Genomic DNA, 26813 nt, shown 5'->3' on the forward strand with positions numbered 1-26813 from the left:
CGCAGCTTTATTGAGATATGATTGACAACACTGTAAGTTTAAGCTAGAGAACATATTGAGACATTGATTCATTGCAAAGTGATTCCCAGCTATGCTAACAGATAGCTCCTACTTCAGCTGTTCCCAAACTTCACCCCAGGTTAGAATCCCAGGGGGAATTTTTAAAACCCGTTGCCTAAGCCACACACTATTCCAATTGAGTCTGGAGGTGTGAAGCCCCCATTCCCCAGCTAAGACACTGTACCGTACCACAAAGCCTGGGGACACTGTCATACCTTCAAGCCCGGCTCTTCCCAAGGTACATTCCCCTATTGCTTTAGCAAAGGAGTGTCTCCAGGGCCTTATGGGGTACGTGTCAGTGAGTGGATTCTCTGGCTTTCTATTGCCCATCTCTGAGCCTCATTCACTGTAGACTGTAGTGGTGGTAGCTCACCATTGGCTCCAGCTGTTTGACATTGATGGACCTTTATTTTTCTCTACTCCTGACATAGGGGTGGGTGAGGGGTTGAGGATCCCAACTGCTCTGACTTTTGTAATGAAACCCTTTTGGAGAGCAGATAAACCAACACAGGTGATACCTGATCATTATACAGCATAGAAAAAGATGATTTTTCAAAAGAAAAACGATTATATGACTGCTTCTAGATCTTTGAGTTCCAAATGCTGTTCTAACTACTTCAATCATGAATGGCATAGTTTAGACCTGAAAGAGTTTAGTCTGTGATGTACAATCCCTCCCCATGAGGTTGGAGGGGAGATCACTTGCATGTTCCTATAGCTTCTTGACATCCCGTGGACCAATCTCCATAGCAAGGCTCTAGTTCAGCCTCCTGTGTGTCCAAGAAACCTCTCCTTGAACTTATTCTATTGCATTAATGCACTAAACTCATTAAAAAAAAGCTAGGAGTCATATTTAATTTTTAAAGAGAGTTCTTTAAATATGAAATGAGGGGTACCTGGATGGCTCAGTTGGTTGAATGGCCAAATCTTGGTTTTGGCTAAGACCGTGATCTTGGGGTGATGAAACTGAGCCCCGTCAGGCTTTGCACTCAGCACAGAGCTTGCTTCAGATTCTTTCCCTCAAGTGCACTCTCTCTCCCTCAGGAAGTAAATAAAATCTTTTTAAAAAATGAGGTGCTTTTCCTTTTCCATTTCTTGCTGTAGTATCTTCCTTGGAAATGTCCCCTGGACACTTTTTTCAGACAAGGAACAGAGTTCTTTTTTTTTTTTTTTTTTTTTTTAAGATTTTAGTAATCTCTACACCCAACATGGGGCTCAAACCCACAACCCTGAGATCATGAGTTGCATATTCCACCAATGGAGCCAGCCTGGTGCCCCTGAGATCCTTCCTTCTAAACAGTTTGATATACTAGTCTACAGGTAAATAAATAACACTTGAAAAGTTTTCAGATTGCATTCATGTATACATTTTTAATTAAATTATTCCAATATCTTCATAGGCCAGTCAGATATTTCCCAGAGACAATATTAGCATGACAGATTCAGAGATATCTGGAAGCCAGGGATGGAGATGGGCTGGCGCTCCCAACTCAATAACTAATCTGCACCTAACACATGGCCTCAACATCTCAGAGAGATGCTTAGAGGTCATGCCCCAACCATTTTCCAGAACCAACTGGGCCATTCCAGACTGAGAATGGTCCACAATACGCCAACATTTCCCAAGGAATAAAACAGCCAGGGGGGCACCAGATCACTCCATCCATCTTGCTTCATCCCAGCAGTCAGCACTCCAGTCTTGTATGATCCTCAGGCTTTCATTCTTCACAGCTGGGCCCTCCAGCCTCATCACCATGTCTGGGGCATAATTCTGTTTCGTCTCCCTGTGAATAGTAAGAGTTAGGTTTTGTTCTCTCATGTTTGGTTTTCTTCTGAGGTTCTAGAGAATTATGTAGAACCTCGAGGACAGAAATTCCCCACCCTGGAGACTACTCTGGTCCCATACAGCAGACTGAGATCAATGGTGCTGCTCCTGGGAGTCACAGATGGAGTCCGAGGGCTGCAGTTCAACCACTTACTGAGTGTGGTATGAAGCCTCAACCAGCCCAGTGATTCTGTGCCCTGTTACTCATACTCTGGTGGAGTCTTCTCCCTCACTATGGTTGGTCTACGTGACCAAGAGAGTAAGGCAGAAGTGGTAGATGCCACTTTCTACACGAAGTAATCAAAGACTAGGGAGTCTTTTTTGGGTTCTCTCTCTCTCTCTTGGAGAAAGCCAGGTGCTCTGTCATAAGCAGCTCTACAGGGAGCATTGGGGTGACCTGCCAACAGCCACATGGTTTCAGCATCGAAACCGATCTAGTCTCCGTCAAACTCTAGTTGGTGGTTCATCTGATGAGTGGCCATTCTCTGCCTCAGGTCTGAGGCATTCTCTCTGGTCTGCCTCAGGAGAGACCATGAACTAGAGCCAGCCAAGCTGCTCCCAGATTTCTGACCTTCAGAAATTTTATAAAGAAATTCATATTACAACCTCCACCCAGAACCCACTGTTGACCAAGGACATCGTGGTGTCAGGCACTGTGCCACGTCCTCACAGACAAACTTCCTTCTATCCTCATAACACCTCCATGGAGGAAGCTGCCATCCCATTTCACAGATGGGGAAACAGACTCAACAAGGTAAGAGAACTTGTTCACAGTCATACAGCTGGTAAGTGGTGATTAATCAGTTAGAACCGGGGTAGAAGGTGAAGGATAGAAAGAAGTTAAAATCAGATGGGAGACTCTAGGTCAGTTTTCCCATTAGGCACAGGCAGGGCCTAGGGGTATGATCAGTCACATTAAGGTGAGTATAAGTCCTCAGGAAATGAGAGATGGACATTAGCAATATCTGCACTTGCTTTTTGGGTCTAGAGTCTCCCTCTTTACAAAAAGCCTTGCTTGGGCTGCTGTTTCTGCATGGGAATTCAGTAGAAACTTACAAAACAACCTTCTTTTTCCACTTGTGCTGCTGGAAGGCCTCCCGCAGGAGCAATATGCCCCTGAGCCCAATGTCATTCTTGCTCACGTCTAGGTACCTCAGGCTCTGGTTGTGGAGGAGCATGGAAGCCATAGCCTGGCAGCAGAGAGAGGTGAATAGGCACCTTTCCAGCCTGCAGGGTGGAAGCAGACAGGAGACAAGTCACCATGCCCCACACCGGAGAGCTCAGCCAATCCTAACCCCAGAAATCGTACCCACTGGAATGAGGCATTTTATTCTAAACATGTTTTTAAGAACCTGCTATGTGTGCATCAGATTCTTTGTGTCATTTCAGGCGACTGTCCAGGGTAGGCTGTAGGTCCTAACTCTAAGAAGTTATGAGATATATAACCTCTTTCAGAAACGGATTGTCACAGTGGATTAGCTTTGTTCATTCAAACACTATTTATTTAGCACCACCTGTGTACCAGGCACTGCCCTGGGCATTGTTGACACAACACTGAGGAAGACAGCATCTCTGGCTTCCTGGTACTCATAGTCGATTGGGGATAGGGGAGGAGGCAAGTCCCCAAATAAATGTATTTGAAGAGCATGGTTGGGATCCCTGGGTGGCGCAGCGGTTTGGCGCCTGCCTTTGGCCCAGGGCACGATCCTGGAGACCTGGGATCGAATCCCACGTCGGGCTCCCGGTGCATGGAGCCTGCTTCTCCCTCTGCCTGTGTCTCTGCGTCTCTCTCTCTCTCTGTGTGACTATCATAAATAAATAAAAATTAAAAAAAAAAAAAAAGAAGAGCATGGTTTCACTATTTCAGTGTGCCAGCATTCTGGTTCCTCCATAAATAGATCCCTCTGCCCCCACAGTGTTTATGGCAAAGCTGGAGAGGAAGTTCTAGAAAGGAGCTGCATCATAGAAGGGATGCCTATCATAAATTTAGAACAGGCATAAAAGAAGTAGTACTGTGTAGGTGAGCAAAAGGTGCAGAAAGGGGGTGATTTGGGGGTCCCATTTTTATTTTTTTATTTTTAAAGATTTTATTTATTTATTCATGACAGACACACACACACACACACACACACACACACACACACACAGAGGCAGAGACACAGGCAGAGGGAGAAGCAGGCTCCATGCGGGGAGCCTGACATGGGACTCAATCCCGGAACTGTAGGATCATACCCTGGACTGAAGGTGGTGCCAAAAGGCTGGGCCATCGGGGCTGCCCTTGGGTCCCATTTTTAAAAAATTTTTTATTTGAGAGAGAGAGCCAGAGCACAAGCAGGGGGAGGGGCAGAGGGAGAGGAAAAAGCAGACTCCCCACTGAGCAGGGAGCCTGATGGGGGGCTTGATCCCAGGACCCTGGGATCATGATCTGAGCTGAAGTCAGATGCTTAACTGACTGAGCCCCAGGGTCCCATTTTTTAAAAAGATTTTATTTATTTATTCATGAAAGACAGAGGCAGAGACACAGGCAGAGAGAAGCTTCATGCAGGGAGCCTGACACAGGACCCGATCCCAGGTCTCCAGGATCACGCCCTAGGCCAAAGGCAGGCGCCAAACCGCTGAGCCACCCAGGCCTCCCAGGGTCCCAATTTTGAATGAAGAGTAGAATCTCCCCTGGAGCAAGGCAAAAGAGACAGGACAGAGAGCCATGGGGGGCCCTATGTCTCCTACCTGTGCATCCTCTGTTTTCTTTCTGATGGCTTGCCTCCCCTGCCCTGTGAACTTCCACTAGCTGATAAATGACAAGCTGGAAACTGCTGTTCAAGCCAAAAGTACAAGGGCATGCATTCAGCTTTGCATTGGTTTATAAAATACCGATGCTGTTTTCATCAGGGAGGCACCTGGTGCTCCCTTAGTGCACCAACCAAAACATTCCTTAACCTTGGTTACAGTGACATAAATAATTTCCTTTCAACAATAGAAGGAGAGTTGTTCTAAAATAATTCTAATTATAAATAAGACTCACAGGTATGTGAGGACTTTTTTTTTTAATGAAGAGAATAAGCAATAGAAGTCTGGGTTCTTCTTGGGAAAAATAAAGATATTAATGCCACAGAATTAAATCTAGGGGATTTTTAGATTAAGAAGTTTGGGATGGGGTGGTCCATGAATTTTATACTCAGCCAAGTTGCTGCTCATCTGTGAAAGTAGATTTAAAAAAAGTAGTCTCACACATGCAAAGGCTTTCAGAACACTACATAAATTCTCATCTGGAAATTTGTTTAATTCTTGAAAATATATTTTGCTCAGTCTAAGAGATAAATCAATGTTTAAAGCCAAGATTAAATTTCTGGAGAAAAAGAATTAGGAGCTCGGGCTCCTAGCTGGCGCAACTGGTAGAGTATGTGACTCTTGATCTCAGGGTTATGGGTTTGAGCCCCATGTTGAGTGTAGAGATTATTTAAAATAAAAATTCTTTTTTAAAGATATTTTTTAGAGAGAGAGAGCATGTAAGGAGGGACAGATGGAGAGGGAGAGAGAATCTCAAGCAGGCTCCATACCCAGCATGGAGCCTGACATGGGGCTTGATCTCATGACTCTGAGATCATGACCTGAGCTGAAATCAAGATTTGGGTGCTTAACTGACTGAGTCAGCCAGGTGCCTTAAAAAACAAACAAACAAACAAACAAACAAACAAACAAACCAACCAACCAACCAACCATGGATTATAATGAACACTAAATTTCCTTGGACTAGCTAATTATCAACAAAAATTAAGTCCATTATCAAGACTAATCCTAAGAAATTAGAGATGTAACATAAAGCAATGATTTTAATTACCTAGACTTCAAACCCAGATTATACTAATAGAAAGGAGAAAATGTGGGCAGAAAAGAGGCAAAACCATTTCATCCACACATGTTGGATCCACAACATCCAGAGCTGTTTCCAAATCTTTCCCAAATACTCAATGAAACCATAATATGAATTAAAAATAGGATGATGCTTCTCAAATTGCTGGCTAGCATACATGTTGGCATAGAGACCATTTAGGAGAAGAAGAAGAAAATTATATGTAAAAAAGAATCCCTAAGTACAAACATCTATTTCAGAAGACCAGCTATCTCAGTCATCATTCCATAGCTAACAAATAAACTCTTCTGTCTTTTACTGAATGGAAGACTCTTCCCTAGAACTGTAGTCCTCAAGTGCAGCATACATGGGAGCCACCTGGACATGCAGGTTGAGTGGTCTGTGGGCTCACCCCTAGAGCACCACATGACCCAGCAGCACCACCTTTGTGTCCCCATACAAGGAACTGGAACCAGGATCTCCAAGAGACACCTGCACTCTTATTCCCCACAGCATTACCCCCATAGCTACCACACAGAAACAGCTTTCATGCCCACAGCAGATGAATGGATAAAGAAAACGTATTTACACACAATGGAATATTATCCAGTTGTAAGAAAGAAGGAAATCCTGCCATTTGTGACATCATAAATGCATCTTGAGGGCATTATGCTGAATGAAATAAGCTAGACATAGAAAGGCAAACACTGCAGTAATTTGCATCTCTAACAACTCCTGGGAGAAAGAAGTTCCCAATCTGAGGAACCACTTTCTGAACCACTGCACTGAAACTATCCAGTCCTCCAACTAAATGGAGGGAAAAACCTGGAAGTGCAAAAATCCTTTCCCATATTCTGCTCAGAGAATTTTACATACCATTGTTGCAAGAGGAGCATGAGTAACTTACTCCAGGATCTGGAGGCCAGACTCAGACTTCTTGAGGGCCTCAAAGAGCAGAGTAACTCCATCATCCTTCAGGCTATTAAAGCCAAGGTCCAGGCTTCTTAAATTTTTATTTTTACCCAGAGCAGAGGCCATGTCTTGACAGCAGTCCGAGGTGAGGGCACAGTTTCTTAGCCTGCAAAGAAACATGTGTCAAGAAAACCAACCAAAAACCCTTAGATTTTTACTCCTTTCCTGCCCCCCCCCCTTTTTTTTTTGGCATAACAGGGTTAGAGATATTACTAACATACCCTATCATTTGTCCATTTAGATTGTACAAATCAATGTCTTTTAGTATATTTACAGAGGTGCACATTTGCCACAATTTTAGGACATTTTCATCACCCCCAAAATGAAAACCCTGTATTCTTCTAATTCCCAATTTTGTTCCTCAGCCCACCCCCAACTCCAGCAACCACTATCTGGTTTTGGATATTAATCCAAAGGAACTGAAATCAGGATCTCAAACAGATCTAAAAAAAAAAAAAAAACGGTGTCTTTCATTTACCATAATATTTTCAAGGTTCATCCATATTGTAGTGTGTATCAATATATTGACTCTTTCTATGGTTGAATAATATTCCATCATATGGATACACCACACATTCTTCATTCATGCATCAGTTTATCAACACTTGATGTATTTCCAATTTTTTGGCTGTTATAAATAATGCCGCCATGAACATCTGTGTACAACTTTCTAGTGAGAGTGTTTTTATTTCTGTTGTGTATGTATCTAGCAGTGGAATTGCTGATTTATATGTTAGGTCTACATTTAACCTTTTAAGGAGCAGCTAGACTGTTTTCCAAAGCACCTGGACCACTTCCTGCTTAACTTTGGGAAGCTAAAAGTATAATGGGTTCAGGGGATTTTTTTTAATAATAAATTTATTTTTTATTGGTGTTCAATTTACCAATATACAGAATAACACCCAGTGCTCATCCTGTAAAGTGCCCCCCTCAGTGCCTGTCACCCATTCACCCCCCTCCCCTTCCATCACCCCTAGTTCGTTTCCCAGAGTTAGGAGTCTTTATGTTCTGTCTCCCTTTCTGATATTTCCCACACATTTCTTCTCTTCAGGGGATATTTTGTGCCACTTTCTCATTTCTGGTTTTATGAGTCAGCAACTTTATGGTTTAAAACCATCTGAGTTTATTTTCTGTTAATGATAGATAAAAGCACCTTACATTTGTGCTCTGAGACCAGTTTCATCATAAATGGGGTGGTCCCCCACACTAAGAAACAATTCTCAGACACCAATAGGATCTGAGAATTCAACTCAATTCTACTGATACCTACAGATCATCAGATTGTGCAGGTTAAGGGCTCAGTCCTACAAGACTCCTCCCACCTCACTCCCCTTAGACACTAGCTGCAAGCTCCGGCTGTGCTTCTATAACCTGGAGCTTCCAGTGCCTCCTCCAACCCAGGAAGCCAATCACCAGTCAGGTTCTCATGACCCCCTCCTTGGATTCCATTAATTTGCTAGAGTGGCTCGTAGAACTCAGGAAACCCATTTACTCTTCACCATTTTATTATAAAAGGATAGAACTCAGGAACAACAGATGAAAGATGCATAGAGCCAAGTATGGGGAGAAGACACAGAATTTCCAAGTCCTCTCCACATGAGCTGCTCTCCCTGCATCTTTATGTGTTTACCCATCCAAAAGCTCTCAAATACTGTCCTTCGGAGTTTATAGGTAGCTTCATTACACAGGTATGATTAATTAAATCATTGATTATGGGTGATTGGCTCCATCTTCAGCCCCTGTCTCCTTCCCAGAAGTTAGGGGGAAGGACTTACACTTCTAACCCTTTAATCCCAAAGCTGGTTCTTGGGGCTACAAGCACCCAATCTTGGGTGCTTTCCAAAAGTCACCTCATTAACATAACAAAAACACCTTTATAGCTCTCACCACTTAGGTATTTCCAAGGGTTTAGGGAGCTCTGTGCCAGAAACAGCAAGACCAAATACATATTTATGTTATAAATCATAATATCACACATCCTGACACCTAAGGGAAACCATTTAAAGAATTCATAATAGGGATGCCTGGGTTGCTCAGTGGTTGAGCGTCTGCCATCTGCTTTCTGCCTTAGGCTCAGGGCATGACCCCAGGATCCAGGATCGAGTCCCACATTGGGCTCCCTGCATGGAGCCTGCTTCTCCCTATGCCTGTGTCTCTGCCTCTCTGTGTCTCTCATGAATAAATAAATCTTTTAAAAAAATAAAGAATTCATAATAGAGATCAGTGTACACGCACGCACACACACATATGCACATACAGTAGGTTTCCTCAAACACTCTATTCTACTCTAGGGAGCCCCCAAGAAGAGGGCATTTTGGAACTCACACCAGCCTCTGTAGAGGACACATAGGATGCTGTAAGGCACTACAAAGCTGTTTTGCTCCTTCGTCCTTCAAGGCATTCTCTGCCAAGCTCAGATGGGTCAGCATCTTATTACTCATGAGGGAAGACATAAGACTTTTACAGGAAAGCACCGTGAGGCCACAATTCTCCAATCTGGTGGACAGAAACACACAGATGGGATGCATTTAAATTCATGCCCATGACCAGATTTTCTTTGTTTCATACTGAGAGATGAACATTGCCATCTGGGATTTCTTTTTCAGTGTCAAAGCCTCATCACACCCTTGTTATCATCTCTTAGGGCTTCCAAGTCCTAAAGAAGAAAGTAGCAGTCTTCCTGTGAGGCTAGGGGAGTGGAGAAGATGTGGGTCAAGAAGACAGTTATAGGGGTTAGAAGGAAAGAGACCACCAAAGGCTAAAGAATATATAACAGACATCTGGGTGGCCCAAGAAAGATAGCCTTTCACAAGCTTAATAAAGACTCAAATTATCTATCTATAGATATCTATTAAAAAGATGCATTAAAGACAGGAACAGGCATTTATAGTGGAGAAACCAAAATGAATAGTAAGGTCATGAAAACATTTTCCTAGTAATGAAGAAAATACACTTTAAAATAATGAGATACCATCACCTGTTCAGTAGACTGGCAAAAAGAGTAGTGAGAATACGGCCAGTAACAACGCCCAGATGGGGACTCAGAGTTATGGGAATTGGTATCCACCCGTTGGTGGGACTGCAAACTGGTGCAAAGATGCTGGCCACTGGGGATCCCTGGGTGGCTCAGTGGTTTGGCACCTGCCTTTGGTCCAGGACATGATCCTGGAGTCCCAGGATCGAGTCCTGCATCAGGCTCCCTGCATGGAGCCTGCTTCTCCCCTACCTGTGTCTCTGCCTCTCTCTTTCTTTCTCTATGTCTCGTGAATAAATAAATAAAATATTTTTTAAAATATGCTGGCCACAAGCTGGTAAAATGGAAGATGGGTGCTCTCTATACTCAGAGATCCCACTATTGGAGTGTTCATCACAGCATGTGGCTGCGTGCATGTGTGTGCGTATAGACAGCCTAAACCTCAGTGGCAGGTAGGATGGATACTTACATTGTTGCATATTCATACAACTGTGATCATTCATCAGTGAAAAGGAATGGGCTTCTGAACCAACTAAGTAGGAAAATGTTAGTTGATCAGAAAAAGAACTAGCTAAGGCCACTTATGTGAAATTCAAATCAATGCAAAACTGTGTGATGCTCTTTTAAGCTGGCTATCGTGAGGGGTGGGGCAGGGATCAATTACAACCTATGAGGAAAGAAAACTGTTGGTGAGGTTCTAGGTCATCAGCTGGAGGACAGATGCATTGGGCTCATTGTATTCCATGGACCCATCTAGGTAATCATACCAGCCACAAGACTTAAGTTGGCACACTTTCCTCCATTATTGCTCTCCTCCCAGAAGCACTCAGTTCACCAAACAAACAAAGTCATGATAACAACAACAACAACAACAACAACAACAAGACTTACAACAGCCTTTCCAGTTGGGCCAGTGACAGGTAATATGCCCCAAATGTCTCCAGGCAGCTACTTCTCAGCATTAGTGTCTTCAAGTGTCTGTTACTTCCAAGATCCCTGGCAAGTTCAACCCAACTTTTAGGGGTAACTGCGCAGTCTTCCAACCTATGGAGGCCACATAAAAATGCCGAGCCTGAGCTCCTGGGGAAAATGGTACCTGTGTAGCCACATAGATCCCATCTACTGTCCCAACATCCTTGTTCTTCACACAAGAATGACTCCAGGGGAGATTTCCATCTTCTCCAGCTGGTAATCTTGCATCAAATTCAGCATCTTAGTCCCAAAGTATCAATAGTATCAATGACCAACTGGCATGGGTTTACAACTGGGCTCTAACTATGAACCAAGAACTCAATTCAGCCCTTGAAATAAATATAACTTCATTTTACATTTATCTGCCAAGCAATCTTCATGACAAAGAACTGAGATTTCAGTCACATGTCACAGCTATTGTCTTGTCAAGTTAGGTTTCCATCTGAAGTTGACCTTTAGCCAACTACCATGTTGCTCCACCTCCAGGTCTGGCCACTTGAACCTTCCAGGCTCCACTCAGCTCTGACCCATGTGAAGGAGCAGAGCTGGCAGGAACAAGAGGCTGCGCAAGTTTTGTTGCCACAACGGAACCCACGGAAAGTCCTTTGGGGATGCTAAGCACTTGGGTGCTGGTAAATGTTTATGGACTCTGGAGAAGAATGCCCTGATGTGCAGTGTTTGCCAATGTCTAGTGTGAATCCTCCTCCGGTGGTTGATTTATGATGTGAGGTTGTTGAATGCACAGCAGAAGCACTGCACCTCACCAATGCAACAACTATAGGAACACACAATGGAAGTTGGCAAACTATAGCTGTGGGCCAAGTCTGTTTGGCACCTGGTTTTGTATAACCTGTGAACTAAGAATTTTAAAAATGTTTTAAATGGGGATGCCTGGGTGGCTCAGAGGTTGAGCGTCTGCCTTTGGCTCAGGGTGTGATCCCATGGTCCTGGGATTGAGTCTCACATCTGGCTCCCTGCATGGAGCCTGTTTCTCGCTCTGCCTCTGTCTCTGCTTCTGTCTCTTTGTGTTTCTCCTGAGTAAATAAATAAAATCTTTAAAAAAGTTTTAAATGGTTAAAAAAATCAGAAGAATATTTTGTAGCACATGAAAATTAAATGAAATTCAAATCCCAATGCTCATAATAAAAATCAGCAAATTAGGGGCACCCGAGTGGCTCAGTTGGCTAAGTATCTGCCTTTGGCTCAGGTCATGATCCCAGGGTCCTGGGATTGAGTTCTGCATCAGGCTCCCTACACAATGGGGAGCCTGCTTCTTCCTCTTCCTCTCCCCCACTGTGCTCTGTCTCTGTCTCTCTCTCAAATAAATAATAAAATATATATTTTTAAATCAGCAAATTATACAGTAGAGTTATTAACAAATTGTATATTTCTTAATTATTAATAATAGATATTAATAAGTTGTATTATTAGTGGGTGCTCAATAAATTAATACAGTTTTATCGGAACACAGCCACATATGTTCATTTACATACTGATGGAAAATTTAGCCATATAATGGCAGAATTGAAAAGTCACGACAAAGACTGAATAGCCCACAGAGCTGAAAATTCTTATCTGGCCCTTCATAGAAAAAGTTTGCTGCACCCCTGGCATCAAAATAAATTAGGAAGTCAATTGGAGAAGGACAAACATTATATGGTTTCATTCATTTGGGGAATATAAAAAATAGTGAAAGTGAATAAAGGGAAAAGGAGAGAAAATGAGTGGGAAATATCAGAGAGGGTGACAGAACATGAGAGACTCCTAACTTTGGGAGACAAACAAGGGGTACTGGAAGGGGAGGTGGGCAGAGGGATGCGGTGACTGAGTATCAGGCACTGAGGGGGGCACTTGATAGGATGAGCACTGGGCATTATGCTATATGTTGGCAAATTGAACTCCAATAAAATATATATATATATATATTAAAAAAAAAAAAGAAAACCAGGACACAGCAGATATGGGAGACACAGGTGTTAAAAAAAAAAATATATATATATAATCTATCAGATTTTGTTTTCTCATATGGTTTATTTAAGTCTGTACAATTTAACTTTTCAATAATGCTGTTTGACAATCGGCTCACAAACTCCTGCATTCTTAGCAATCGCTTCTTGTGAGCCGGTGTGAGGTAGGTCAAAGTCACCATCGAGGCTCTAGTTTCTCTATCTCAGACACATCTAGGACACAGCCAAATTGTAGAGCATGAAGGAAATCCCTGGGTGGCAGCGGTTTGGAACCTGCCTTCAGCTCAGGGTGTGATCCTGGAGTCCCAGGATACAGTCCCACATCGGGCTTCCTGCATGGAGCCTGCTTCTCCTCTGTGTCTCTGCCCCTCTCTCTCTGTCTCTCACAAATAAATAAAATATTTAAAAAGAAACCAAACAAGTTGTAGAGCATGAAAAGGTGATATTTAGAACCAGGGAGTAGAATGGTGGTTGCCAAGGGCAGGAATGTGGGGGAAATGGTGAGAGGATGGTCTTCCAGTTGTAAGATGCATGAATTCTGGGGAACTGATGTACAGTTTGGTGGCTGTGGTTGACAATACTGTAGTATATATATAAATATATAAATTTGCCAAGAGAGTGGGTCTTAAGTGTTCCTCCCCATAAATGGCAACTACGTGAGGTAGTATATGTGTTCATTAGCTTGATGGTGATGATTATTTCTCAATGTGTATGTACATCAAATCATCACATTTAACACCTTAAAAAAAGCCATATAAAATGAACAATAATGAGACCAAAAAAAAAAAAAAAAGATAACAGGCAGACTGCACATGTAATCCTACCTCTGAAAGAACAGTCTGGTTGCCAGGATCTTTTCTCAATCTCAGGCCCATCTTACCTCAGACACTGGAGATAGCACTGTGGGTATTTTAAGGCTGTGCACAGAAACTCCATGGCCTCACACCTCACTTCTGTGCCTTGTATTTCCAAGCATCTCAGATACCAGTTTTCCATCAAAACTTGGAGTAAGTCTTCATTCAACATGGAAGTATTCACACGTCTAAAGCTAGAGAGGTAAGCAGTGCCTCGTTACGATAAGATCTCATCAGCCAATAAGTTCTTTTTTCAAAAACAGCTTAATCGAGGTATAAATAAGATATCAATAAATGCATCTATCATTTTAATGATCACAACTTGGTGAGTTTGGACATATGCATATACCCATGAAACCATTGCCACAAAGTGGCTAATTAGTCCTCCAGCTTTACTGAGATGTGATTGACACATAACAACATCTAAGTTTAAGGCGTACGACATGTTGATTTGATACTCCAATATATTGCAAAATGATTACTGCCTAGGCATTGGGTAACACCTTCACCCCATTACAAAATTATCATTTTTTGTGATGGAAACACTGAAGACGGACTCTCAGCAACTTTGGCGTATACCATATAGTATTGTTGACTACAGTCCCAATGCTGCATATTAGATCCCCAGAACTTACTCGCCTTCTACCTGGAAGTTCGTATCTTTTGACCAATATCTGCCTATTTGCTAATCAGTTCTAGATTCGATTAATCTTTGAATACATGAGAGCCTTTCTGTGAGGTCTAAAATGGGTTCTCAGCTCAGCCTGGCCTCCCCAGTTGGGTGACTTAACGTAGGTCACTTACCTTCCAAAATTCAGTTCCGAGTCCACGAGAAAGCATGATGCCTTCTCCTTAAGATGGGTGTGGGAATTAATGTACAGGACACCTATAACTGGCTCTGCATAGTGCTTGATGTACAATAGTCACCCAACAAGTGGGAGCTAATAACAGTCACCATAATAACAGGAGAAAAAAATAGGTCAGACACTGGCTAGGGGGCCACATGATGTCTGGTGTGCTATTTCAAGGAATTTTGGTTATTGGGTTTCTGGATCTTAAAATCCACAGGGAGCGAGAGTATAGTGGAGTGGCTTTAAGAACAGACTCTAGAGCCAAGATGTTCAGTTAAAATCTGTATTTTAAGTGCATATCCAGTTTGTTCTAGTTTGTTCATCCATGAAATGGGGAAACCTACTCCATTTGTATGTCCTCTGGTTTTTTTTTTTTAAGATTTTATTAATTTATTCATGAGAGAGACAGAGAGGCAGAGACACAGGCAGAGGGAGAAGCAGGCTCCATGCAGGGAGCCCGATGTGGGACTCGATCCGGGGACTCCAGGATCACACCTTGGGCCAAAGGCAGATGCTCAACTGCTGAGCCACCCAGGCATCCCTGTATGTCCTCTTTGGAAAAATGATCTCCCTAATATGTGGAATCTAAAAAAAAAAAAAAAAAAAAAAAAAAAAAAAACCAAACAAAAAACACCCACAAACTCAGAAAAATAGATCAGGTTTTTTTGTTTTGTTTGTCATCAGAGGTAGGAGATGGGAATCGGGTGAGGGTGGTCAAGAGGTACATGCTTCCAGGTAGAAGATGCAAAAGTAAAGTAAAAAAAAAAAAAAAAAAAAAAAAAAAAAAGATGCAAAAGTACTGGGGATGTGATGCATAGCCTGAGGACTGCAGTCAACATGGCTGGATGGTGTATTTGAAAGTTGCCAAGAGAGTAGATCTTTCTCACCACAGGGAAGACAAACATTTGGTAGCTCTAGGAGATGATGAATATTAGCTAAAGTTACTGAGGTGATCATTTTGCAATATATGTATATCAAGTCATGATGCTATAACACCTTATACATACACAGTAATGTTTATCTATTCTTTCTCAATAAGACTAGAAGGAGGGGAAATGATAAACATGGATGCTTTCTGCAAGTGTACATGAGCAGAGAGGGGGGTAGAAAAACGGGATGGGAAATAGACTATTTCCACAGAATCCTTTCCAACCAGTGTCTGTTTTATTCGCACATTAGTTTTTGCAGTTTACACCCAGGATGTCTCAGAGCCGCAGAAAGGACCTTCACTGAATCAGCTTCCATAACAGTGTTTGTCACAGCCAGGACTTCCAAATTCTCATGGGTCCTAACCACGGAGCAGAAGTCTTGCCACCAGAGAAAACACTGATTGCTGCTTCCTGGTCTGTGTGCAAGGGAGAAAAGAGAACATGGCTTGTCATCAGAGATTAAACTTGAGAAAATCCACTTGGAAACTCAGGGCTGGTGTTCCTGACCCTGGTTGTGATCACAATGATCCAGTAAGACTCCCCCATTGAAAAAAAAAATGCCCAGGAGAACTACTGCAAGATTTCTCATTTTAATTCAGGAAGACTTATGACCTTTGGGAAGGACACCTAGATTTTCTTATGACTTTGGAAGAAAGAAAATTGTTTTAATCACTTAGGATTTATATGGGGAAAGAGATTAAATTATATCTGTAGCCTATATTTTTAGTCTTTGCTTATAAAATTGTTATTAAAAATAAAAAACTCTATACAGAAGCAAAATAAGGGAAAATTTAATCTCCTTCGGCATAGTGAGTGCAGGAAAAAAAAATCCACAGCTGGACCAATATGTGATATAATTTGACTCGGGAAGCACCTGCTGATTTTCCCCTGTGCAATCTTTTCAAAGAGGCTCATCAAGAGACTCCCATGAGTTTTTTTGTTTCATACTATTTGTATTAGATAGTTGGAAATAACTCAAAAGCATATGAAGGGAGAACTGATTTCATAATCTCCAGTACACCTATATTTAGAAGACTTTAGTAGACCTCATTGAAGAAGGTGTACACAAGCATTAAAATATTTCTAAGACATAGAATAAAAAGGAAAATTTCAGAATACTTATGCTAGCATGTTATTTTTGTTTAAAATGAAATCCCATATAATAAAACCATGTGCTTTTCACACCCATTTTAAATGCAAACACATAAAAATAATACCAACTCCATTTGGAGTGGGGGAAATGGATACAGGTGGTCAAAGGATACAAACCTCCAGTTATAGATGAATAGATTCTGGGGATGTAATGTCCAGCTGGATGACTATCAATAACAATACTATACCTGAAAGTCACTGAGAGTAAAAGATCTCATCACTCACAGACACACAGATTGTAACTAGGTGAGGTGATGGATATATTAAATTACCTTATCATGGTAAGCATTTTGTAATGTATACATATATAAAATCACTACATTGGGGCAGCCCCGGTGGTGCAGCGGTTTAGCGCCGCCTGCAGCCCGGGGTGTGATCCTGGAGACCAGGGATCGAGTCCCACGTCAGGCTCCCTGCATGGAGCCTGCTCCTCCCTCTGCCTGTGACTCTGCCTCTCTCTCTCTCTGAATAAATAAATAAAATCTTAAAACAAAATCACTACGTTGTATTCCTTAAACATACACAATGTTATACATCAATTATAGCTCCAAAAAAGCTGGGCTAAACATACCAACTCTCTTCAAGAACTGCCACAGAAGTTATCAACACAGACTGACCAACACAAAAGAAATTTCTCATCTTTTAAGAGTTCTGCTAATTTTAAGTTTTATGATTAATTCAGATTTAGATCAAGACATTATGGTTAGACTTTTGAGGTCTTTGTTGGGAAGACCAATATGTAATAATAGCAAGTTAGATATCAAGCTCTTGGCATGCATTCTCCTCCCCAGTTGAAAGTACTCGGGGGCAAAGGGGCCAGTCAGATGTGATGTTGTGGAGCTGTTTGGAGCTGCTCTTATAAGTTGGAAGTAGACATAGAATTGCCTGTCCTATGTAGTCATCTCATCCATAAAATACTAAGAATCCCTGGAGAGCAATTTGGTGCTATCTGTGATACAAAGTTAAGATGTGATGTGTCCACCTTGTGATCTGGCAATTCCTTTTCTAAAAACATACCCTAGCACAGCACTAGGCAATTTTTTTCTGTAAGTGGTCAGCTAGCAAATATTCAGCTTTCATAGATCAAACAATTTGTGGATATATCCCAACTTGGCCACAGCAGTATGGTAGCAGTTGAAACAATGTCACAAGCAAGCGTGGCTGAGATCTGATTGAAATTTATTTACAATAATGAACAGCAAGCTGCGTTTGCTTACCTCTGCCCTGGAGAAACTCACATGTGCTGGAGAAAGATGGGCATTGTTTGATGTGATGACGCATCACATAGAACCGAGATGTTGCCTAACTTCAGAAGAGGTCCCTTTATTTATATAGCCATACATCAGACTGACGTATGACATTTCAAAGGAACCTGACAACAACCCATCAACATGCTTAAGACTTATGCCATCTTTCATGGGGAAAAAAATGCAGCTGGAAGAGATTGTGGCTCCTTTATACAGAGAAATGAAGGAATGAGGGGAGCACTCTAAGTTTGTAGCAAAAAAGTGTGCTCTTTCCCATGCCTCCAATCCCAGGGGTCAGTCTAGTTTTCTGGCTGTTCATCACAGCCAGCAGAGGTCCCATTTCAGTTTAAGTGTTAGCTTCAACCAGCTGTGTGACCTTGGACAACTTATGAATCTATCTGACCTCCAGTGCTTCGTGGTGTCCAATAGCCATGTTGAAAGCCACAATTCGCATCAAGTAAACATACCTGGCACTGTGTCTGGCACAGGGAAAAAGCTAAACAAATATTAACCAGTATGAAAACTGTCTGAAAAAGTGAGTAGTCAGTACTGTCACTTAAGAAAAGTACATCCACTATATTTAAGTATAGATCTTCTGAGAGAGTTTCAGTTGGGTGGTGGGAATAATATAGTAATTCTAGCCATATTTATTGGTAGGAACTAAAGGCTGGGACATGTTTGGTGTGTCATACATATGGTCTTATTTAACCTTCATAAAAACCTTGTGGGGCATGTACTATTTTTTAAAAATTATTTACTCATGAAGAAGCAGAGACCCAGAAAATTTAGGAATTGTCCAAAGACACACAGTTTGGTCCCTGGAAGAGCTGGACCAAACTCTTGCCCAGGAAGCCAGAACACCCACTTCAGATCACAATGGGGAACAGGGAAGAAACAGTGAACAGAAACGGTGATTTCAAGATGTTTGTTAGGAAAACAAGGAGGGAGATGTAATAGTCCCTTCATGAGGCCATGTAGTTTTCAGTTTTTTTCCCCCTAATTAAAGATGGAAGTGATGTTTTTACACTGAAAGGAAAGCTCCCCTGGAGTTGTGCTGCCCAATATGGTGACCACAGCTATACGTGGCTATCCAAACTTAAATTAATTAAAGTTAAATAAAGTTTAAAATGTAGTGCCTCAGTCACACTAACCATATTCTCAAGTGTTCAGCAGTCACATGTAGCTAATGGATTTCCACCATCACAGCAAGTCCCATTGGACAGCACTTCCCTAGAGACTAACAAGCTGGTGATACACAGAAGTGGGGGTGACAAGTGAAGCAAGGTCCCCTCATTTAAGGGAAGGGAGGGCATGCAGAAGAGAGATAAGGAAGGTAAACAAATCATTTTGCTTTTCCAGGATTCTCCCAGCTTTAGCATGAAACTCTGTATCCTAGGAGCACCCCCCGTCCTGGTTTTAAAACTGAAAGTGTTCTCTGTAAGGGACTACCTCAGGACAGCTGGCCATCCTGGATGCCTGGGGGAATGGTAGACAAGGTTCCTGGGAAGGATAGGCTGCCCAAGGAGGGATGCAAGCACTCACTCAGTGGACTGGAGGGGATCCGGGTTGAGTGCATACAGTTGAGTGATGGTCAGGGTAATAGTCAGTTCTAGATTCCGCAAATGTCGACAGTGTTTAAGACAAAAAGCAGATGCTTGCATGTCTTTGTTCCTGCTGATGATCAAAGCAGCTTTCTGACAATCACTTAGGATCTGACTCACAAATGCCTCCTCCTGGATTTCATGCAGACAGTAGAATAGCTGTGGGATGCCATGGTGCAGGGTTGGTGGGCCACATTCATATGGCAAGGCTGCAACTTTCAGCAGTTTCTTCTTATTACCCAAGGACAGCTTGCATCGGAAGGACTTCTCTGCGGCTAAACTGCACTTCTCATTTAAAAGGCCAAATAAGAAAAGCCCCATCTGAGCAAGATGGTTTTTCTTTCTTCCAGGATATGCTATGAGGCATATGATTTGAACACGGTCCAACACCCAGAAATTTCTTAGTCTTTGTGGGAAGCAGAGAACATACAACAAGGCAGCAAAAAACTCCTGGAAGCTCAAGTCGGCAAAAGCATAGTAGTCTTTGTCACCTGCAACCCTTCGAAAAATATTCACATGGAGAAAAGTAGCAACAGCGGTCTCATCCAGCTTGGCCTGCTCAAAGTCTTTCATGTCAAACACCCATCGCATGTTCCACATACCTTCTGCAGCCAAGTAACACAGACCTCTCAGTTGTTCTTGGTGAGTGTTACTGGGAAGGCTTCCAGCCTTGGTTGGAAATAAGCTAGACAGATACTGGACGAATACAGCTGTGGCATTTGGATACGCCTGCACAAGATCTACTCCTTTCTCCATCTGCTGTCTCAGACAAGAACACACCATCCAGCAAATCACAGGGACCTGGCACATGGAGAAGAGAATCGTGTTTCCCATGACAAAACTCAAGGCTTCATCAGCCTCCCTCTTGTTTCTGAAATATGTTCTGAAATACTTGACTTTTTCCACCATACTAAACCCTGTAAGTGTTATAAAAGAGGGATGTTTTAGGAAGGGCTTAAGTTTCCTCCAAGATGTGAACCTCAGGGTGATCAGTAGGGTGGCCTCAGGAAGCATTATTTTGCTCAGCAAACTGGTCAGAAGGACAGACCCAGGCAATTTCTGGCTCCAGTCCTCACTCAGGTCAGTTGGTCTATCCGTGAGGGTCAATGTTACTTCCTCAAAGCCATCAAAGAGGAGCAGAAGTTGGTCTGGTTTGGACATAATCTTGGACATGAGAGCCTGTGCCCTGGGCCATTTATGAGCAATCAGCTCTGACAAGCTCTGCTCATCTACCTGGGCCACTTCCCGGCAATGGAAGTAGAAAGCATACCAGAACTTGTGGCTGTAGAACTTGTTTTTTGCCCACTCCAACATCACCTTTCCGGCCAAGCTTGATTTACCAACTCCAGACACTCCCTGTAGGACCACAGTCTTGGGTTGTCTACCTTGAGGTCTTTTGGGAAGAAAAATACATGGTAAGAATCTCTCGTGTCTCTCTATGTCTTGGTAGAAGAAGTCCATATGGTTCCCAGGCCAAGTGGTCTTGCTCCGTATCATGGAATATTCATCTATCATATACAGTTTGTACTCCTGTATTTTATCTAGATTAGCAAGGTGGGAGAAATACAGGGTACAGTGTCAGAGTTATTTGTAAGAACCAGTCAAACAAAAGGAAAACTAGCCCTGATGTCTACATTAGGCCCCACGACACACCTGCATGCATTATGCACTTTTCCAGACAGCTCTGCACCAATTAAGAAGCTGTGAGTAAACAGAGAAGTCAGCTTGAAGTGGTTTAAACAGAGAAGGTCTACTTTTGACTTAAGAAATATGGGGAGGAAAGGGACACCTGGGTGGCTTGGTGGTTGGGTGCCTGCCTTCAGCTCAGGGTAGGATCCTGGAGTCCCAGGATCGAGTCCTGCATTGGGGTCCCTGAGTGGAGCCTGCCCCTCTCTCTCTCTCTCATATGAATAAATAAATAAAATCTTAAAAAAAAAAAGAAATATGGGGAGGGACATGTAAAAATTAACACATTTCTATAAGTCTGTTCTTTATGCTTATTGCCTCATGAATAGGAGATTGTTGTTGTAGTTATGTTATTGTTACGTAGTAAGTTATATTTGTATTCAGAGCAGAAATAGTGGGGAGGAGGGACATGCTCAGAGCTCATGTCTACTTCCATCAGTACAAACTGAAGCACTCAGGAGACTTCTACTTATATCCGATGGTCTAGAGCCATCAGATGGTTAATCCCAACTTTAAGGAAACCTAGGAAAAAAGTATTTCACTTAGGGCCATGTAAATTTTACCCCTAAATAAATTGGATTCTGTCAGCACATGAGATATGGAGTAGGGAGTTAAAAGGAACGGTCATGACCTTCATCTCAACCTGTGATCCACTACACCCTCCCCTCAACAGGAAACTGCAAATTAGACATGATGACTGGCTCCAACTTTATTTGCTCCACCTCTAGCTGATAAGTAGAAGGGTGCTTACTACAAGTTCAAGATCAACTTACTTATTAGCTTCATGAGGGTAAGCAAGTCATAGAACCTCTAAGCCTCCAGCCTGCCATCTCCAAAATAAAGCGGGGTTTATGACTCTGGCTGAGACTATGGTGTCAGAACCATCAGCCCTCCAGTATTTATTGAACAGGTGAAATCTAACTGTGCTAAGGCTGGAACTGGGGATCCCACATCCCACTTCCTGTGTGCTTTCACAACAAATTTGAGTGTTGCCCTTGGGCTCTTGGCTCCTTTTGACCTTATCTCTTCACACAACCTGACTGGGAAATGCAAACTCAGTTCACATGAACATAATTTGAGTTCTTTCTAGAATCCAATTTTTGATGTTCCAGGAGGTAGAGCAGGGAAGAGGATGGATTAAGGTATCTGTTGTATTTGCCTGCTTACTAACCATTCCCATTCTGGCATAGCACTCCAGTGATTCTTTGGCGAACTACCCCTTGCCAGGCCTTGTTTTTAAGATTTTATTTATTTATTCAAGAGAGACACAGAGAGAAAGAGAGGCGGAGACACAGGCAGAGGGAGAAGCAGGCTCCATGCAGGGAGCCCGACATGGGACTCGATCCCTGGTCTCCAGGATCACGCCCTAGGCCAAAGACAGTGCCAAACCGCTAAGCCACCGGGGCTGCCCTAGGCCTTGGTTTTTAAATTGAACTATGGCTGGCCTACCACCAAGCTCTCTTTGAAGTATGCATGGGCCAGTCTTAACCAACCAGAGCACTCCATCATTTCATTCATTGTTGAACTTGTGACCTCAGTTCATTCAGCTGAATCAGTTCTAGGACGAATGCTAGAGAAATGACAAAATACTCTTTCTGCTGATGATGCTAAGCAGGTACAATGTATATGTAGGGTAGCTGGTGGTCAAGATGGTCAGTGTGGCAGGGGAGACCACTCAAGACTGAGTCCTACAGAAGAAAAGGGAGCCAGGAGAAGGACAGAAGTGATGTCTTGATATCACTTGATGCTGCCAGCTGGGTTGGTGGCTGGACTTCTGAGTTAGGTACATCTACAACAACTCTTTTTTTTCTTAAATTCTGATTCATAAAAGAGATGCTGACATAGTAATTTATAATCTGCCTTGCCTCAGGAATTGAGCTTCTCACCCCAACCCACAGCCCACTTTCTTCCAGGTTTTGTCACAATGCCAGCACATACCAGATTCTCCTTCCTCCAAACTCACTGGCATTTCTCTTGGGTTTGAGTCCTCTAGCTCCAGGCTGGGTAGAATGTCTGGAATAGACAGGAAAGGAGACTGTTCCACTGGGATGATTGTTTCAGGATAGGAGCAGCCACACCATCCAAGAGTCCCATTCTCTCACCACCTTAGTCCAGGGAGAAGAAAATTGTCTAGACTCCATCATGTTAGGAAGTGAGAAAATGGTGCTCTTTTAGGAATGTACTGAATATTCAATAATACAAATTGATAGCTCATCTGGACACAGAGGTAGCAATATATACAAACTCACACATGCATATATATTTGTAAAATATATACAGACTTTAATATCTATGCATGTGCACATATCTGTGTACATGTATATATCTATTTATGTGCAAATTTATATGTATATGAAAATAATGTGTATACACATACACATGTAATCATTGATTCTTCTTACTCATGTTATTTATGTTCTCTAAAATTACTGTGAATATTCAATTAGCCAGTTCTGCTCCCCCATGAATACAGGGTTAGGTTCCTGTAGCCTCTGCTTACATTTTCAAATCTTCAATACATAACCATGGTCCATGTGTGTTTTCGTTTAAAGAAATCTTATTCATTATATATTGTTGATTCATGAACACTGAACTCACAATCAACAGCACTATAAGTCAGGCCTGAATGAAGCCTACCCAACACATATATTTTCCCTGTAAGGCACAGCATAGCTCTTTTGTGCCTCCAACACTAAACAGCCCTTCACCACTTCACTTGGAGGCAGGTTAAATAGCAATGTCATCAACAAGATACACAAAAACACAAAAAAAAGTGGCACCAAATAGACCGTGGAAAGGACACTTGTTTATAGGATGAGTGCACAGTTAAGAAGGCAGAGCACTGCTTTGTTAAATTGCAGCTGGGAACATCTGTGTTCAATTTTTCTCTACCCTTCATGTCTATAAATGACTATGAAAGTGCCACAATCACTGATTTTGGAGTTACAAGTAAGGTTTAGTGAATAGGCAGATTCTCAAACATGGAATCCATAATTAATGAAGATAGACTATATAGAGATAGCAGATAAGCAGTATCTGGTTAAGTTTTTTAAACCATGCTAACATGATGGTCTTTGCCTTTTGGGGTCAGAGGTATCATCACACTCTACTATTTACCTTCTTGTTCAGGAGACTAACATGGGTGGCCAGTAAAGTATTTAGTTCTTTAACACTCAAACCCATCCCCATTTTGTATATTAGATTATTACTCACCATTTAGCTCCATTTGCACCCGAAGACACAGTTCCATCTGGTTCATCTTGGCAAAGATGTCATGAGTCACATCCCAAGCTAGTCGTCCAGGGAAGTATTCCATTAAGAGATGAACCACCTCCCCCCATCTGGCAGTCTTCACCTGGTCCCAGGTGATCTGGACAGAGCCAGGTCTGGGTCTCTCATCCACTAAAAGCTGCTTGAATGTTTGTAGCTCCTCCTTGCTTAAATAGACCATGTACAGCATGACCCCATTTTCAAAAGGGGATGTGGAGGAGGCAGAGGACATCAAGGATGAGATTAAATAACAAGGAGAAGAAGAAGAGCAAGAAGAGCAAGAGGAAGAACAGGAGGAAGATCTGGAAGGAGAGCCGGATGGAGAAGGGCCAGATTTCTGATTCATTTCACTTATCTTCACTCAAGACCTAGAACCTTAGTGCCAGTGATCAAGACAACCAATTAGAAGAGAACAGACCAGACCTGTGAAGGCATGAAGATATAAGAAAATGAAAACTCACCCAAGAGGACAGATTTATTTAATTAATATTTGATATAGCATATAATGTATCAGATACTCTCTTTAGCTCCTTTCCCCCCTCCCCCATGATGTTCTTTCCCTTATGGAAAAACCAAGGGACCTGTCTAGTATTCAGGCTTAGTGTTTGGACTCAAATCCATTTTGTCGTTTCTATAATTGTTGCCATGTATTAGCAAGGTAGATAGGCAAATCACAGCACCTCTTTGTGCCTCTCTTCTCATCTTTGATCCTGGGATCAGAGCATACCTGTTGATGGGAGTGTGAGGTTTCTCAGAGACAAATCTACAGGTACATTTGGACCTATGCCTGGCATATCATAGCTAACAATTATTTGGGGCTTACATCTATACCACAGTTATTTTAAAGACTCAATGGGAATTTATAAAAGTGCTTGGAATCAAAGGCTTATTATTCCTTTTCATCCATCCCCTCCACTGTCTCATCCTTCCTTTGTCTTCCATCATGATTATCATGGGCAAGAAATGGAATGTGGAGAAGAAGAAAGAAAACAATGATGTCACTGGCAGCAGAGGGTCTCACTTTTTGGTCAACCTGCTGTTCACATACAATTGCTTCCCTGAGTTTTTTGTTGTTACCATCTTTTAATTCTCATCTCCATCATCTGAGAACTTCCTGTATACCTCCCTTAAGTCATCACGTATTGGACACTGGCTTAAAGTTTTATCTCCTTCGACTTATTGCAATGCTTTGGATAATTGCAAGGTCCGTGTGTGGATGACAACCACCACTTAAGTAAGCACTCAACCTTCACCTCCACTCTTGGATTCTGTTATTCCTGGTGTGTGAACCAAAAAAAAAAAACAAAAAACAAACAAAAAAAAACCCCTACTTTAAGGAAAAAAAAGAAAGATCTCGACCCAACTTTACACTTCAAGGAGCTAGAAAAATAAATGAAATAAAGACCAGAAAGACATTATAAAAGATCAATTAAACTAAGAGTTGGTTTATTATTGTTTTTTTTATTTTTTAAGATTTTATTTATTTATTCATTAGAGAGAGAGAGAGAGGCAGAGACACAGGCAGAGGGAGAAGCAGGCTCCATGCAGGGAGCCTGACGTGGGACTCGATCCTGGGTCTCCAGGATCAAACCCTGGGCTGAAGGCGGCACTAAACCACTGAGCCACCTGGGCTGCCCTGTTGTTTTTTTAAATAAACAAATTGACAAACCTTCCACTAGACTAACCATGAAAGACAAGAGACTCAAAATCAGAAATAAAACAGGAGATATTATAACTGATACCATAGAAATACAAAGAATCATGAGAGACTATCAATTACAATAACTGATAATCAATATCAATAATTACACAGCAACAAATTGGATAATGAAGAAATAGATACATTTCTATAAACATACAAACTACCAAGATTGAATCATGGAGAAATGGAATACATGAACAACTGAAGAGATCAAATCAGCAACCAAAAACCTCCCCCAAAAGAAAAGAACTGAGCTGAAAGCAGACGCTTAACCAACTGAGCCACCCAGGTGTCCCTTGAATTTAACAGCAAATTAAAGCAATCATACCCCATGAAAAAATGGGATTTATCTCTGAGTATGCAATGATGGTTCGACATAAATCAATAAACGTGATAAAATACGCCAACAGAATGAAGTGTAAAACCCATATGATTATTCAAATAGATGCAGAAAAAGCATTTGAAAAAGCATTGAAAAAAAACTGAAAGCACAAATACATGAAAAGATCCCATGTTCTTGGATTGGAATACTCAATATTATTAAAATGTCCAAACTACCCAAAGCAATCTATGGATTCAATGCAATTTTATCATAATTCCAATGGTGTTTTTCACAGAAATAGAAATAACAATACCAAAATTTGTATGGAACCACAAAAAATCCTAAATAGCTAACACAATCTTGACAAAGAACAACAAAGTGGAGACATCACACTTCTTCATTTCAAGCTATACTATAGAGCTATGGTAATCAAAACAGTGTGGTACTGGTATAAACACAGACCCAGAGCCCAGTGGAAGAGAATCAAGAGTCCAGAAATAAATCCGTGCATATATGGTCAATTAATAATTGAAAATGGAGCCAAGAACATTTAATGGGGAAAGAATAATCTCTTTAATG

At 41.9% G+C, this 26813-nt stretch overlaps 1 protein-coding gene across 1 annotated transcript; it reads right to left on the minus strand.

Moving 5' to 3' along the window:
* Positions 1-1451: 1451 nt before the first annotated feature.
* On the minus strand, positions 1452-24442 carry NLRP8 (NLR family pyrin domain containing 8). The gene is made up of 10 exons (XM_038525526.1): positions 24154-24442; positions 22879-22953; positions 19196-20795; positions 15500-15670; positions 13501-13668; positions 10573-10725; positions 9033-9203; positions 6643-6813; positions 2942-3112; positions 1452-1844 (listed from the first exon to the last, which is right to left on the minus strand). The coding sequence occupies exons 1-10, from the start codon at positions 24440-24442 to the stop codon at positions 1715-1717; spliced, it is 3099 nt and encodes a 1032-aa protein (XP_038381454.1). The 3' UTR covers positions 1452-1714.
* Positions 24443-26813: the final 2371 nt, after the last annotated feature.

This window comes from Canis lupus, chromosome 1 (genome assembly GCF_011100685.1).
Source record: "Canis lupus familiaris isolate Mischka breed German Shepherd chromosome 1, alternate assembly UU_Cfam_GSD_1.0, whole genome shotgun sequence".
In the NCBI taxonomy this organism is placed as follows: Eukaryota; Metazoa; Chordata; class Mammalia; order Carnivora; family Canidae; genus Canis; species Canis lupus.